The sequence below is a fragment of the Etheostoma cragini genome, chromosome 14, assembly GCF_013103735.1.
Source record: "Etheostoma cragini isolate CJK2018 chromosome 14, CSU_Ecrag_1.0, whole genome shotgun sequence".
NCBI lineage: Eukaryota > Metazoa > Chordata > Actinopteri > Perciformes > Percidae > Etheostoma > Etheostoma cragini.
The window spans coordinates 214,106-227,624 of record NC_048420.1 but is presented as its reverse complement, the minus strand read 5'-3'; the positions used below and the strand labels follow the sequence as shown (position 1 = coordinate 227,624).

At 44.4% G+C, this 13,519-nt stretch overlaps 1 protein-coding gene and 1 pseudogene across 1 annotated transcript in view; one reads left to right on the top strand and one right to left on the bottom strand.

Moving 5' to 3' along the window:
* The window catches only part of LOC117957148, a 9,987-nt pseudogene extending 6,343 nt beyond the window's left edge, over positions 1–3,644 (bottom strand).
* A 6,188-nt stretch (positions 3,645–9,832) lies between these two features.
* The window catches only part of si:ch211-30b16.2 (glycoprotein endo-alpha-1,2-mannosidase-like protein), a 14,559-nt gene continuing 10,872 nt past the window's right edge, over positions 9,833–13,519 (top strand). Inside the window, exons 1-2 of the mRNA XM_034891905.1 lie at positions 9,833–11,389; positions 11,967–12,076. Of these exons, the coding sequence (XP_034747796.1) occupies positions 10,870–11,389; positions 11,967–12,076 (630 nt within the window). The 5' untranslated portion in view covers positions 9,833–10,869. The remainder of the gene's footprint in view (positions 11,390–11,966; positions 12,077–13,519) is intronic.

Genomic DNA, 13,519 nt, shown 5'->3' with positions numbered 1-13,519 from the left:
ACCTCCCCTTGGCTTAAATAACTAAATGTTGTCGGGTACAGCCGCTGAACAGGCTACACGTTGTAAACAGCCGTGGCCCGCTGGCCTGCTCCTCTGGTAACGTTAGCAGTTAGCAGGGTTAGCTAGGTTAGAATTAGGTTAGCCAGGACCAGTCGGGATCACTTCGCTGGCTGTGTCTCAATTGTTTTGCCGAGTAACCAGCTCAGGTACCCTAGCTATATATTCAATGTGACGATATCACTCATGCAGAAGGATGGAGCCACAACACACAACTCGTAAAAAGCAACAATGTCCACATCGGCAGGCAAAGGGAAATCCAAAAATACAGACAATGGTCAAAACCCAGGGAAACAACAGGAAGTCTGAATAACACGGGGAAACGCCCGAAGGCTGAACACTGGGGGGACGGGAAGACTGAGCTTAAATACACAAGACAGGGGAGACAGTGAGACACAGGTGCAACACACGTAGATAGGTAGGATAATAAACAGGAACTCAAACAAGACAACACTTCAAACCTTTCAAAATAAAACAATAAATGGAAAAACAACAATAAAATGTGAATCTAACGCAAAACAATAACTTGACACAGGGATGGGATATGACAGAATACACAAATGTTGAAATGACTTAGAACGTCTCTTGTAGCTGTGATAAATTAGCCTGAAGCTAATGTTTAGCTACCTGCTCAGGAGGTAATTATCCACTTCAGCATCCTTTTGGGCTCTAAGCTGTCTCCATCTTTTAAATACATCTCCAAGATTACCCCGGGGTTGGTAACGTCTCTGGTCACGCAGCTGTTAGAGAACACGCCGTTTTTTTATGTTGGGTAGAATCTATCTCCGTTCATCCCGTTCTTTTTGTTTCACGACTGTTGAACGTTACAGCTGTGGGGCGTTGGGTCTGCGTGTTTACAGGTGTATATCAGTCAACCCGGCTTGGCTGACTGCATATTGTATCATTTGCTACCAGAACTAACTCTGCAGAACATACTGAGCACTAAAGCTTTAAGTCAGGAAAGTGGGAGCGAAAGGGGAAGTGAGCAGGTTGGACTGCAGGTCCCAACCGAAGGACTGAGCCTCTGTATACTGGGGCACACGCTCAAAAAGTCACTCCCCAAGCTTTGCTTTTCTAACAATTTTGAATTATATATGATAACAACATGGACTACTATCTCCCAAACAGATCAAACCTCTGCACAACAAATTCAACCATCGCTTTGCTGAAGGCTGAAACAAGCATGTGCAGGGCCCTCATCCCCTCTCTTTCATCATGATTTACAGTAACCTCAGACGCTGCCTGAGCCAACTAGCTCCACATGGGAGGTGTGACTGAAACTCAGAGTTGGGTGGGCTCCCCAACGCTTTAATGACTTTCTAACAGGAAGCAGGGCTGGTTTTTATCTCTGCTTTAGCCTCTAACCCCTTTCAAATACAAATGCTTTAGCTCGACACCTTTGAGGTTCCACAGCACAAAGCTGTCCTGGGTGGTGAGGTGAGTGGGGGTGACTCTTCCGCGGCTGACTTTAATATCAGTACAATCAGTTTAATATGTGTATCTTCTATTTTATTTCTATATTTTGACACAAACACTCATATTCAACACACAACATTCATATCTGTCCAATCTGAGGACTATGGTTACCTGGTCCTCAGATCTCTGCAGGGTAAATCCAGACAGCTAGACTATCTGTCCAATCTGAGGACTATGGTTACCTGGTCCTCAGATATCTGCAGGGTAAATCCGTTCCACCAGAACAAGTTCCTTCCTGAGACTGAGGCACCGTGGCTCTGTCCGGAGCTTAGCCCCTCCCAAGATGATTGTGATTGGTTTAAATAAATGCCAATAAACCAGAGCAGGTTTTTCTTCTATCCAGGAATGCTGAGGGGACTATCCAGACCCTCCTCTGCAGCGCTGTGGAGGAAGGTCTGGCAATGCAAGAATACTAATTAGCTAAAAGCTAAGCTACAGCATATATATTATATTTTAAGTTGCAAATAAAACTTGGCCTACAATAATGTGTAGGACGTCCTAAAGCTTTTAGACATCCTTGTTATTGCATAGAATACTAAGAAATCAAAATAACAATTTTTGGCATGATTTTATAAATCATGTTTTGATGGTAAACGCTGAATTAAAAGCACGGTGAATCCTTTAAATGATCTCATCTGTGGATGGCTGCCTTGGTGACTACCTCTGTTATCAGTAATGAGTTTTTTCACAAATAGATTTTTTGATTAGATTTATATTAGATTCATATTTGTTAATACTCAGCACCTTTTTTAGAACACTGTGACTACTTTTGATTTTGCCCCCCCCCCCTTTTGTTCAGGGACACATTATTCCATTGCTGTTAGTCTTGTCTGTAAAAACTGTTCAGTCTGTGTCTTAGTTGTTTTAAAATATTTACACAGATGTTAAGTTTGCTTAAAATATAAAAGCAGTTTGAAGTGACATGATGCTTCTGTTTTTGCTGAGTATATTTGCAGTAACTGTGAGGACCTCTAGGGATCCCGGAGCGCTTGTTGAAGATCTCTGGGTGAAATGTGTACAGACAGACGGGACACGCAGCAGCGCCTCACCTGGTGGACAAAGACGTCCAGCGGCGGCTCCAGAGCTGCTCCGTCCCGGCCCCTCATGGACAGGAAGCCGAAGCCCGTCCACATGTTGAACCCCTTTAGCGGCCGCTGCCCCGGGACAGAGCTGCGTCCTGCTCCTGGATCTGCAGGCAGCGTGCTGCACACACAGGAGACAGGGGTACACAGTCGGGGGGGGAATAAGATTGGATTGGGGGGGTAGGTCTACATTGTAATAGGGCCACGGCTAATTTCATTTCATAATCAATTTATTTGCAGATTCTTTACATGATTATCAATAAAGTGTTTACTCTATAGAATAAAATGGCAAAATTTTTTTGAAAAATGCGCTGTACAATTTCCCAAAGCTCAAGATGCCAAGTTCAAATTACACTTGTTTTGTCCAAACAAAGTCCAAAATATAATTTTTCAAGTAGGCTACTATCATAAAAGCAAAGAAAACATTTAGATTTTTTGCATTTTGCTTTTTTAATTGATTCTTTTCCGCCTTTCACCTTACTTTTCTTCTTCTCTGCTCTATTACCAGGGCACGGACATCCTTAATGAGCTTGTTTAAAATAACAAAAAAGTGGTCTCTCTTCACTAATTATTATTCATGTGACTTCAGCAATAAATAATGTTGATTATAATAAATTCAGTATTTTGTTCACTATTTATGATCTAATACGATATGTATCATATGTGTATGATTAATAACAATATTTATATCAATTATCACATTTGTTTGCAATAACAGAGCATTAAAACATGCATGTGCAAATACACACAAACTAACCAAATAAAATTAATCTTCCATCTCTTCTGACAACATTAAAACACATAAAAGCGCCAAAGTCCATCTCCATTCTACCTCCACATCAACCCAAAGCCAGCCGTCCCCCCAGGCCCGAGTCCTGCCAGCACTTCTGGAGAGAGCTGTGTGAATGGCCAAGCACCCAGCCCCCCAGAGAGGAAAGAAGGAGACAATGCATCGGCTGCCCTCCTTTTGGCCTCTTTTCTATTCAACCTTCCTTCCTACTTTCAGAGCACCAGCATACCTGCTGCCATGGTGCGGAGCGTCCTCCGCCTCCTGCGGCTGGCGGAGTCAGCTCCGTCCGGTCCCCGAAAGATCACAGCAAATAAGGGGAATGCATGCTGGACATCCGTGCACGTGCATGTGTGTGAGAGTAATCCTTCAGGAGAAAGAATGCCTTCTCCCAGCTTCATGCTCTCTTCTACACCCCCCCCCCTCCCCCCGCTTGACCCTCCTACCTCTGTTAACCCCCACCACACACACACACACACACACACACACAAACACACATGCACACACATCTTTTTGGTCAAGTCCACGTGATAAATCCCACATGTCCAATAAGATGGAGCCAAAGCATTTGACAAAACGACCAATCAGGGCTTGGATGTTTTGTCCCCCCCTCTTCCAAAATACACACACACACACACACACACACACACACCATGGTGTTTCCGTTCCATTTTCATAATTCTAATCCACGTTTTAATCTCTAGGAACAAATAAAAAAGAATAAAACATACTTGTTCCAAAGCACAAGGAGCTTTTTAGAGTAGACTGTCCTTCTGTTACTACGAGCCACGTAAATGGCATAGTTTATGAACGTAGCCAAATACTGTACATGATAATGAGGTCTACATGAACTGCTGCTGTGTAGACTGGAGTTAGAGTCTGGTCTACATGAACTCCTGCTGTGTAGACTGGAGTTAGAGTCTGGTCTACATGAACTCCTGCTGTGTAGACTGGAGTTAGAGTCTGGTCTACATGACCTGCTGCTGTGTAGACTTGAGTTAGAGTCTGGTCTACATGAACTGCTGCTGTGTAGACTGGAGTTTAAGATTTGGACATGTGACTCCAGTGTGTCTTTTAACAATAAAAAAGCTGTAAAGTTCTGAATATCGAGAACAGCCTGTTTAGAATGTACATCATGATGAAAACCCATTATACCCATTCATATGTATATTATCATCCATTCATTCCTTCATTCCTCCGGGTGACCTAAATAAACACCTTAATACTGACTAGTTATTAATTCAAAGGTCATAGTTTTTTATATCAACCACTTCATCACTGACTAACACCTTAACTTGATGAACGATAATGTATAACAATAACAACATGTTGCTTGTGTAAATTTAGGGGAAAGTCATATTTCAATTAAAGTCTGCTGAATTTGGTCTTCAAGGGCTTTTTGAAGTTAATGTGTTTTAGGGCTTCATTTTGGGCCTTTTCAGAACATCTTAAATGGATAATTGATTATGACTGAATTAGTGAAATACTTGAAATGAATGTTTAAATTACAACAAGAGGTCACGGACCACTTCAAATGTACTCTACTGTTTTTTTTAAACAGAAAGGTAAGGGCATCTCTCTGACCACATCATTTCCTGACATCTAACACACTACCACGACACAGTGTGAAGAAGTGATAGACTTACGTTGGGTCATCGGAGGAAATCCTGGTCCTGGATGTTCTTGGATGAGCAGCGTGTGTACATCAGTGCTGCGTGCATGTAGCCTCCTCCAGGCCGACTCGACAAACTAACAGGTGGTGTTCAGACAACGGATGCTAGGATTCTTTCAGGATGAGTCATATTTGTTGCAGATGAAATGCAGCTACCTAGCATTGTCTCTGCGGAGGTGATTCACATCCACCTGTTACAGGCGGTGAAAAGAGATACGGTGGCCCGTTGGAGTCATTAATAAGTCATCAGTTGCTTTCAAGCAGCCGGACAGCACTACAAACCTGCTCTCGTCACTACTGAGTCATGGAACTTCCTGTAATGACATACACACACACACACACACACACACACACACATTACATATGTACAGCGATAATGAGCTACAGCTGTGAATAAGTGTGAGTGTGCGTGTGTGTGTGTATTTCAGAAGAAAAATTTAAATTAAAATTCCTAATATTAAATGTAGAGGTGGGGAGGAGATTTGTTCAATTCAATTCAAAGTTGGGCTGCAAAATGTATCATTTATTTTTAGCGTCATCGTGATATATGAAATGGCGCAATAAACACGAAGCAAAAGAAAACTGCACTTTAAAATGTTTCAAATTAAAAACTCTGTAAAACCACCTGTGATTCTTCTTTTAGGGGAGCCTTACTTATTCAATTCAATATTCAATTTGCTCTATAAAATAAGGTTGGACACCAGGTCCATCCTTGTGCGGGTCTAATGGTCCAGCCAGAGTCCTCTGACAGTCACCATGGAAATGGACAGGCCCCCCCGGCTGCTGCACAGCAAAACAGGCCAGCCAGGGTCACCTGCAGGGGCTTGTGGGAACAAAGCCTCGGTCCGTCCTTGTTCAACAAGTGTATTGATCCATCGCTGGATCAATACCCACACACACACACAGGCTGTTATGTCACTTACTGTGATCGAAAAGTTGCACCTCGGTAAAAGCAGGCGAGAAAATTCTTACTTTGCGCCATTTCTGCTGCTAGGGGTCTCAATGTGGACCTCTCTTTCCTAGTCCTGCTCTGCCAGACTTTCCTCCACAGCACTGCAGAGGAGGGTCTGAGTGGACCACACAGCATCAGGGATGCACAGGGAGAAAAACCTTCACTGGTTCATTGGCACTTCTTTAAACCAATCACAATCATCTTGCTGCAGCCACGGTGCCTCTGCTAAACGGTCTCGGGAAGGGACTTGTGTTGACGTGTCTCTTAGTGACGGGTTTCCACCCGTCCCTTAAAGTATGGAATCGTCCCCTAAAAGTGAAAACTGTTCCTGTGGAAGCCACAAGTCTGTAAGAAATCAACGTTGTTTTAAGAAAAGTCTGGGGGGGTGAGGGAGACGGACCACAAACTCTGTACATTTGATATCATGCATACTACAATAAATCTTTGCACATGTACAACAAAGTCTCTCCTGATTGAATGTTATCAAAAAAACATGCTGCTGTTTGACATCACGTTACTGGGTATAATTCTGAGACAAAGTAGGAATTACACTGGCCGCTGCTGGAGGTTTCACGAGTTATACGACGCCATTGACAGGGGGCCAAACCTCACGCTCCGTGTCCATGACTAAAACGGGGTTTGAAACTTGTTGGACGCATTTGGGTCCACAGGTACACACTAGGTGTACACACACTCATTTGTAGAGCTTTTAAGGCTGAAACATTATAAGCTGCGAGCTTTTAACCAAAAAGTCGGAGATTACTCCTGTTGTGCTGCCTTACACTGGCTACCCATCTCTTTTAGAATTGATTTTAAGATCATTTTATTAACATGTAAAGCTCTTAGGATTCAGCACCTTTAAACATCCTAACCTCGTGATTCCTCATGAGCCAACAGGAGCCCTCAGATCATCCAACTCTGGCATTTGATCTGGTTGCTTTGAGCTTCTACCCCCCGAGACTAGAACTCCCTGCCCGCCTGTGTCAGAAACTGCAGCTGTGTTAAGACCTTCCCGTTCAGCCTGGCATTTGGTTCATGTGCTTGGTGTTTTCAGCTTCCTTCTCTCTCTCGGGGCCTTTTCTATTCTTTAGTATTCTCTTCTGATTCTCTTATGGATGTTGTTGTGTTGCTTTTTCTTTAATTATTGTATTTAGTTTCAATCCCACAGTGTTAAGCACATTGAGCTGCATATAAGTGTATGAAAGGTGTTATTATTATTATTATTGTTATTATTATTAATAATAAACATGTGAATGTGTTTCACATATGAAAGGACCAATAGGACGACAGTATTAATGTGTGAATGTAAAGATGTGTGGTTTCAAACACACTTGAATGATTCCTGTGTGTTGCAGAGGTGGGGGGGAGCCTGTCAGCTCACCTTTCCCCCCTCCTCCGGAGGGAAATCAATCAATACACCGGATCAAAAACCAATAATATGGGCACTTTGAGAAAAGTCTCAAAGTGTTACACTTGTACTGGGATCGTCTGTATTTTGTGGTATTTGCCTGAGTTTAGTTTAATGTGACTTTATTTGTCATTTTATCTTTATTCATTTATAATTGTATTTGTTTGTATTCTACGGAAGAGGATTAGGGCCACATGTGAATACATGCCTCCTCAGAACTCTGACCTCAGAACTCTGACCTCAGAACTCTGACCTCAGAACTCAGAACTCAGAACTCAAAACTCAGAACTCAGAACTGGCCCTAATCCTCTTCCATAGTACTCTGTGGTATTTGTCTGTGTTGAGTTTATTGTGACTGGATTTGTTTTATTAACTTTATGTGCTCTCAAAGACGCTCCCCCCCAGCCTCAGTGCACTAGGCCTAGTGAGAGCTGCACCAACATGCATGAAGGGGGAAAATGCAATGTTTCATCTTTGCCACTAGATGTCACCTCAAGCATTTCTTCTCTGAGAGGACCCGAGACCACAACAACATCATACTGATTCAGACTGAAGCCAAAGAACAATGCATGCATCGCACATAGCAAATACATACAATAGATCACCAAACACACATCTCTTCAGAAATAACCACAAGTTATTATTGATGATGTAAATGGGTCTGCCGAGCAGAAATGATCAGGTAAGTGTTAAAGGTATGTTTTGGCACAATCAACAGAGATTGAGCATCAGTTACTATTACAAAATGTGACTATATCATTCTTTTCATAGTATAGTGTATGACATGAATTCTGTCAGGATGTGTGCTGTCATGTTATGTCATTGCTGTAGTTCACTCAAAGCTGTGTGAGGAAAAAGGCCTCACAGCCTCCCACCAAACTCAACCAGTCTGTATGAGGGGTGATCAGTGCCACAGTGCAGGCCAAAGGTTGGGTTAAAACATGCATCAACAAGCAAAGGTTTGAGGCATTGTATTGTCACATATATTAAAAAATAAATGCTTAAATTAGAACATGACTGGGACTTTCATATTACCATATTCTGTAAGCGCTTTATGAAAGCAATATCTCACTTTGAGGCCGTGACACACTAGAGGTGTGACAAAGAAACAAGACAAAAATGCGAAACAAATTGCGATAATGAGAGACCAGCAAAACAAAGTGGTACCACCACATGGTATGGTTTCTGTAGGCCACAAAGAAACCTTATGTTAAGAGGGATGAATCCCAACGGAAACACTCCCAGATACACGTCGTTTACATATCCACATCCCCCACGAGGGATCGCCTCGCTTCCCAGCATTACACGCTAGTGGGCTCGCCACTGGTGGGTATCAGTTTCTCTTCACGGACCAAGAGTCTCGCATTGCCAGACCTTCTTCCACAGCGCTGCGGAGGAGGGTCTGACCAGTCCACCCAGCATTCCTGGATGGGAGGAAAACGTGCTCCGCTTTAATGGCATCTCTTTAAACCAATCACAATCATCGTGGGCGTTGCTATGCTCCTAACGGTGCAATGGTGTCTCTGCTAAACAGTCTCAGGAACTAGTTCTAGTGGAACATGTGTACGTTCAGAAGTAGTTTTAGTCGTCAACAGAAAACTCAGATTGGACAGATAGTCTAGCTAGTTGTCTGGATTTACCATGCAGAGATCTGAGGACCAGGTAACCATAGTCCTCAGATTGGACAGATAGTCTAGCTAGCTGTCTGGATTTACCTTGCAGAGACCTGAGGAACAGGTAACTATAGTCCTCTGATTAGACAGATAGTCTAGTTAGCTGTCTAGATTTACCCTGCAGAGACCTGAGGACCAGGTAACCATAGTCCTCTGAAATCAGCGGCAGGTTAGAAAGACAACACAGAAAAAGAGGATGGGGACAGGGATCTGGGGAAATTTCCAGTGGCAATGGGAGCAACCCAGGAAGAAACCAGCAAAGAAAACCGGCTCCACTCTCCTACAAGGCTGCACCTGATTGGATGAACACATCATCCGGGGCTGGTCTACTTTTGGATTTCAAAACAGACCAACATGGCAACTGGACAACGTTCTTCTATTTCACGAAAACTACTAAATGTCTTTCTGAAAACATTTGACTCGAGACCTGGACTATGGACCTGCTGAATCTGTGTTTTAATTTTTGTTTACGAGAGGCGAAAGCTGAGCTCCTCCTCCTCATTTGCATAAAGTAGCCTGGATTCAACTTTATGCAAATGAGGAGCGGGCGACTCAATGATCGCGCTTCTCCAACGTCCCGGCAACACTCCCAGAATGCATTCCACGGCTGCTCCCATAGAAATAAATGGGAAGAGTGAATGTGCCGCTGAGTGGTACTCTCAGGCTCCACCTGTTTCTCTTGAGGCACTAATCACCCCTCATACTAGTCTTTCTGGTTGGGGATTAATCCCACCCCCCCTCCTGCTCGCACCACAGAAGCAAATGTTTTGTTCTCTCGTCCAGCCTGAACATTCAGTTAAAAACCAGACGGTTTCTCTGATGGGGGGCTGCTTCTAGCAACAGAACAGAAGCTCGTGTTCCATTGTTATAAAGAGGGGATGACAGGAAGAGAAGAGAAGAGAAGAGAGGCTGACGGCCATCTGGATTTAGATACCTCACGGCCACGTAACCAGACGTGTTTTTTTCTGCTTCCTGTACAGACACTGAGGGGAGCTGCTGTCTGATGAAATCGATGTTTCACACGTTTTCTGTGGAAGGGGAAAGGATGGTGACGTGCTCCTCATCCTCGTCACGGCCGCGCGGACGCGACCAGGAGGCGATCTGTTGGAGCGTCGCCGCGCAGGAGGCGTCCAGGACGGCGGGGATGATGGACGGGAAATGAGACTGCTTTGCTCGATGACAGCCGGTCTGCACGCTGCAACCCGCTGATGGGCTACAGCTGGCGTCGGGGGAGGAACTGGAACGAACGAAATCACTAAAAAAGGAAAGGGAAACCTAGTACAGTTACCAGGGGGGATAAAAGAAATAGGCCTATTTAATTAAATTACAGTTAGGTATGATAATGTTCATGACTACACCCGACTAGTTTCTGGACAAAGCAAGGCTATATGCTGAATAACATCCATATTGTGTCCCTGCATGTTTTTCATGCCCACGTTGTCTTGTTCTGCCGTTTCCAGCCACCGCCGTGTGGTAAAGTTTGATGCCGTCCTGATGCTTTCGATTTCGGTTCTCCTGTTTGGATTGGCCCGTCAGATCCACAGTCCAGATCCTCTCAAGCTGTCATTCCAAATTTTAGAAAAGCAATCGAAAATTGATGACATGCGATGCGTTTCATTACTTCAATTAAGCAACTGAAATAGCTCCACTGCTATTCGGTTCTGAAATAAGGTCGCCGACCACGTCCCCCCCCCCCCCCCCCCCCCCCCCCCCCCCCGCGCTGACTCAGAGGAAGCTGCGTTCAGCACCGTGGACAGCGACGATGACTCGGCTCCGCAGGAAAGCGCTCGTGGCGCTGTTCCTCTTCACGCTGTTTATTTTCGGGGCCATGATGGGGCTCAGGACGCTCAAGCCCAGCGACGGCTTCTCGGACCTTGCCCCCGGCATAGGCATAGCCTTCCCCATGGAGAAGTCAGACCGGAGGCGGCTGGACGGGAGAGACGTGGCGCAGGTGTCGCCGGGCCAGTTCCACACTGGCAGCAGCAGCAGCGACACTAAGGTGGTGTTCACCAGATCGGACCGTGAATACAGCATATTCTACGATGTCCACATCTTCTACTACCTGTGGTACGGCTCTCCCAGCATGGATAACAAGTACATCCACTGGGATCATGTGCTTGTGCCACACTGGGACCCCAAGATCGCAGCCAGTCACGCCCAGGGAAGGCACACACCTCCGGAGGATATCGCCTCGAGCTTCTACCCGGAGCTGGGAGCCTACAGCTCCAGGGACCCGACGGTTCTGGAGGCTCACATGGCCCAGATAGAGGCGGCTGCAGCAGGTAACTCCATGTATAACTCTATGCCTAGATATATATACAGCTGTATGGATATATATAAATACAGCACATTTACTATTGTTGTTTATAAAGTCTGATGTTTTATTATAAAGTAACCTAGCAACAATATAACGGCCTACAAGTCCAGCCGAGATGATGAGACCATTAAACACACAGCTGCTTGGATCCTTCACACTTTCTATAATGGGAGAGATCTGCTTACAGTACTTTTACTTTTAATACTCTAAGTACATTTTCCTGATGATACTTTTACTTAAAGTAACCTTTTCGATACCGGCTCTGACAGTGTGGTATTGGTCTGTTTACCTAAGTAAAGGATGTGATAATAGAACGGCTGGAACAGTCTGATAAGTTCAGACAATGACACCAGTTTACTGAAGGGCAGGGCTTTAAACCAGGGAAAGATAACACTTATGTCATATAACAATATCCAAAATCTCAGCCGCAATCTAGTCTCATAATGTCTGGATGTGGATACGATATTGGTATTTTGTCCAGCCTATACCCAAGGGCTGACTGTACTCAGAGCAGACTTCCTCCCCATGCTGTGGTGTTGTAGGGGTGCTGGTGTTGTCCTGGTACCCCCCCGGAGTGGCAGACGACCACGGCGAGCCCACAGAGGACCTGGTTCCTGTCGTCATGGACGCCGCCCACAGGCACAGCATCAAGGTAACTGGTGAGACAACCGGTATGTTTTTCCTTTTCAGATTCTGATTCACTGAATGAATGACTTGCCAGAGATGGTTCGATGTTAGCCTATATCCACGAGTTCCACTTTGCGCCGGTGCTGCTGAAAATTACGCCTGATGTCTGTTACCTTCCGCTGTCTCTGTGTTGGCGTTCTAACCTCAGGTGGATTTCTGAGGACTACGGTTACCTGGTCCCCAGATCTCTGCAGGGTAAATCCATACAGCTAGCTAGACTATCTGTCCAATCTGAGGACTACGGTGACCTGGTCCTCAGATCTCTGCAGGGTAAATCCATACAGTTAGCTAGACTATCTGTCCAATCTGAGGACTATGGTTACCTGGTCCTCAGATCTCTGCAGGGTAAATCCAGACAGCTAGCTAGACTATCTGTCCAATCAGAGTTTTCTGTTGACAAATAAAACTACTTCTGAACGTACACATGTTCCACCAGAACTAGTTCCTTTCTGAGACCTTCCTCCACAGCGTCTGTTAAAGCCCAAAACAACACAATGTTGTGGGAGGACAGAGAAAAGGAGCGCTTCTTTTTAATGGTGGTTAAAAAAGTCTAACACGGTTCTCTTGGCTGCAGCGAAGATCAAATAGCATCAGAACAGCATGAAAACCAAGACGGTCTTGTTAAAGAAAAAGGTTTTGAAAAAGGCTTTATTGATGTGCAGCAAAGAGTTTAAAATACCCATCAACGCACCGCGGCACACAGGCCTTCTTCAGAGTGACTTACCACAACTGAGATACGAACAATAAATATACAGGACAAAGCGAGGAAGTGACATCATACTCTAAACCACAGTGAAAAAGAAAGATGAAAGACAAGACAATATATAGTTACAATATTAGACAGAATAAAGTCCCAAAGTGCTAAATAATGGTGGAAAAATAATTTAAACATCTATAATCTCATGATAATCTCTGACATGTTATTATGGGGCTCCACCCATGGACCCCTGGTCCATTGCTGCCTGTAAACCATTTGGTTTTGCAGAGCATGGGTACATGTAGAAGTGGATTTAGTGTCTCCAGCTCGTAGTTCCCTCAAAAGAAGCCTGATTAAGACAGATGGTCAACACTGCACATTTGAGTATTATTACATTCATCAAAGTTGGTCTTGCAGTAAGTATGCTTGTGTAACGGGTCCTTAAAGTGCCCACATTACGAAAAAATCTCTTTTTCTGGGATCTGGGGTGGTATTTTGTGTCTCTGGTGCGTCCACACGCTTACAAACTTGGAAAAGGAGGGTTATTAGTGGAAGGGTTGTTGAAACAAGGTCAAATTAATGAGAAAAGGATTCCTGAGAACAGAGCAGAGGGCCGAACTGAGCTGCTGTCGGCTGCTGTGCACATTAACACTTTGTTAACTTTAGATGAGTTGCATGTCTCCCAGAATAAAATGTACTCCCAATATGTAC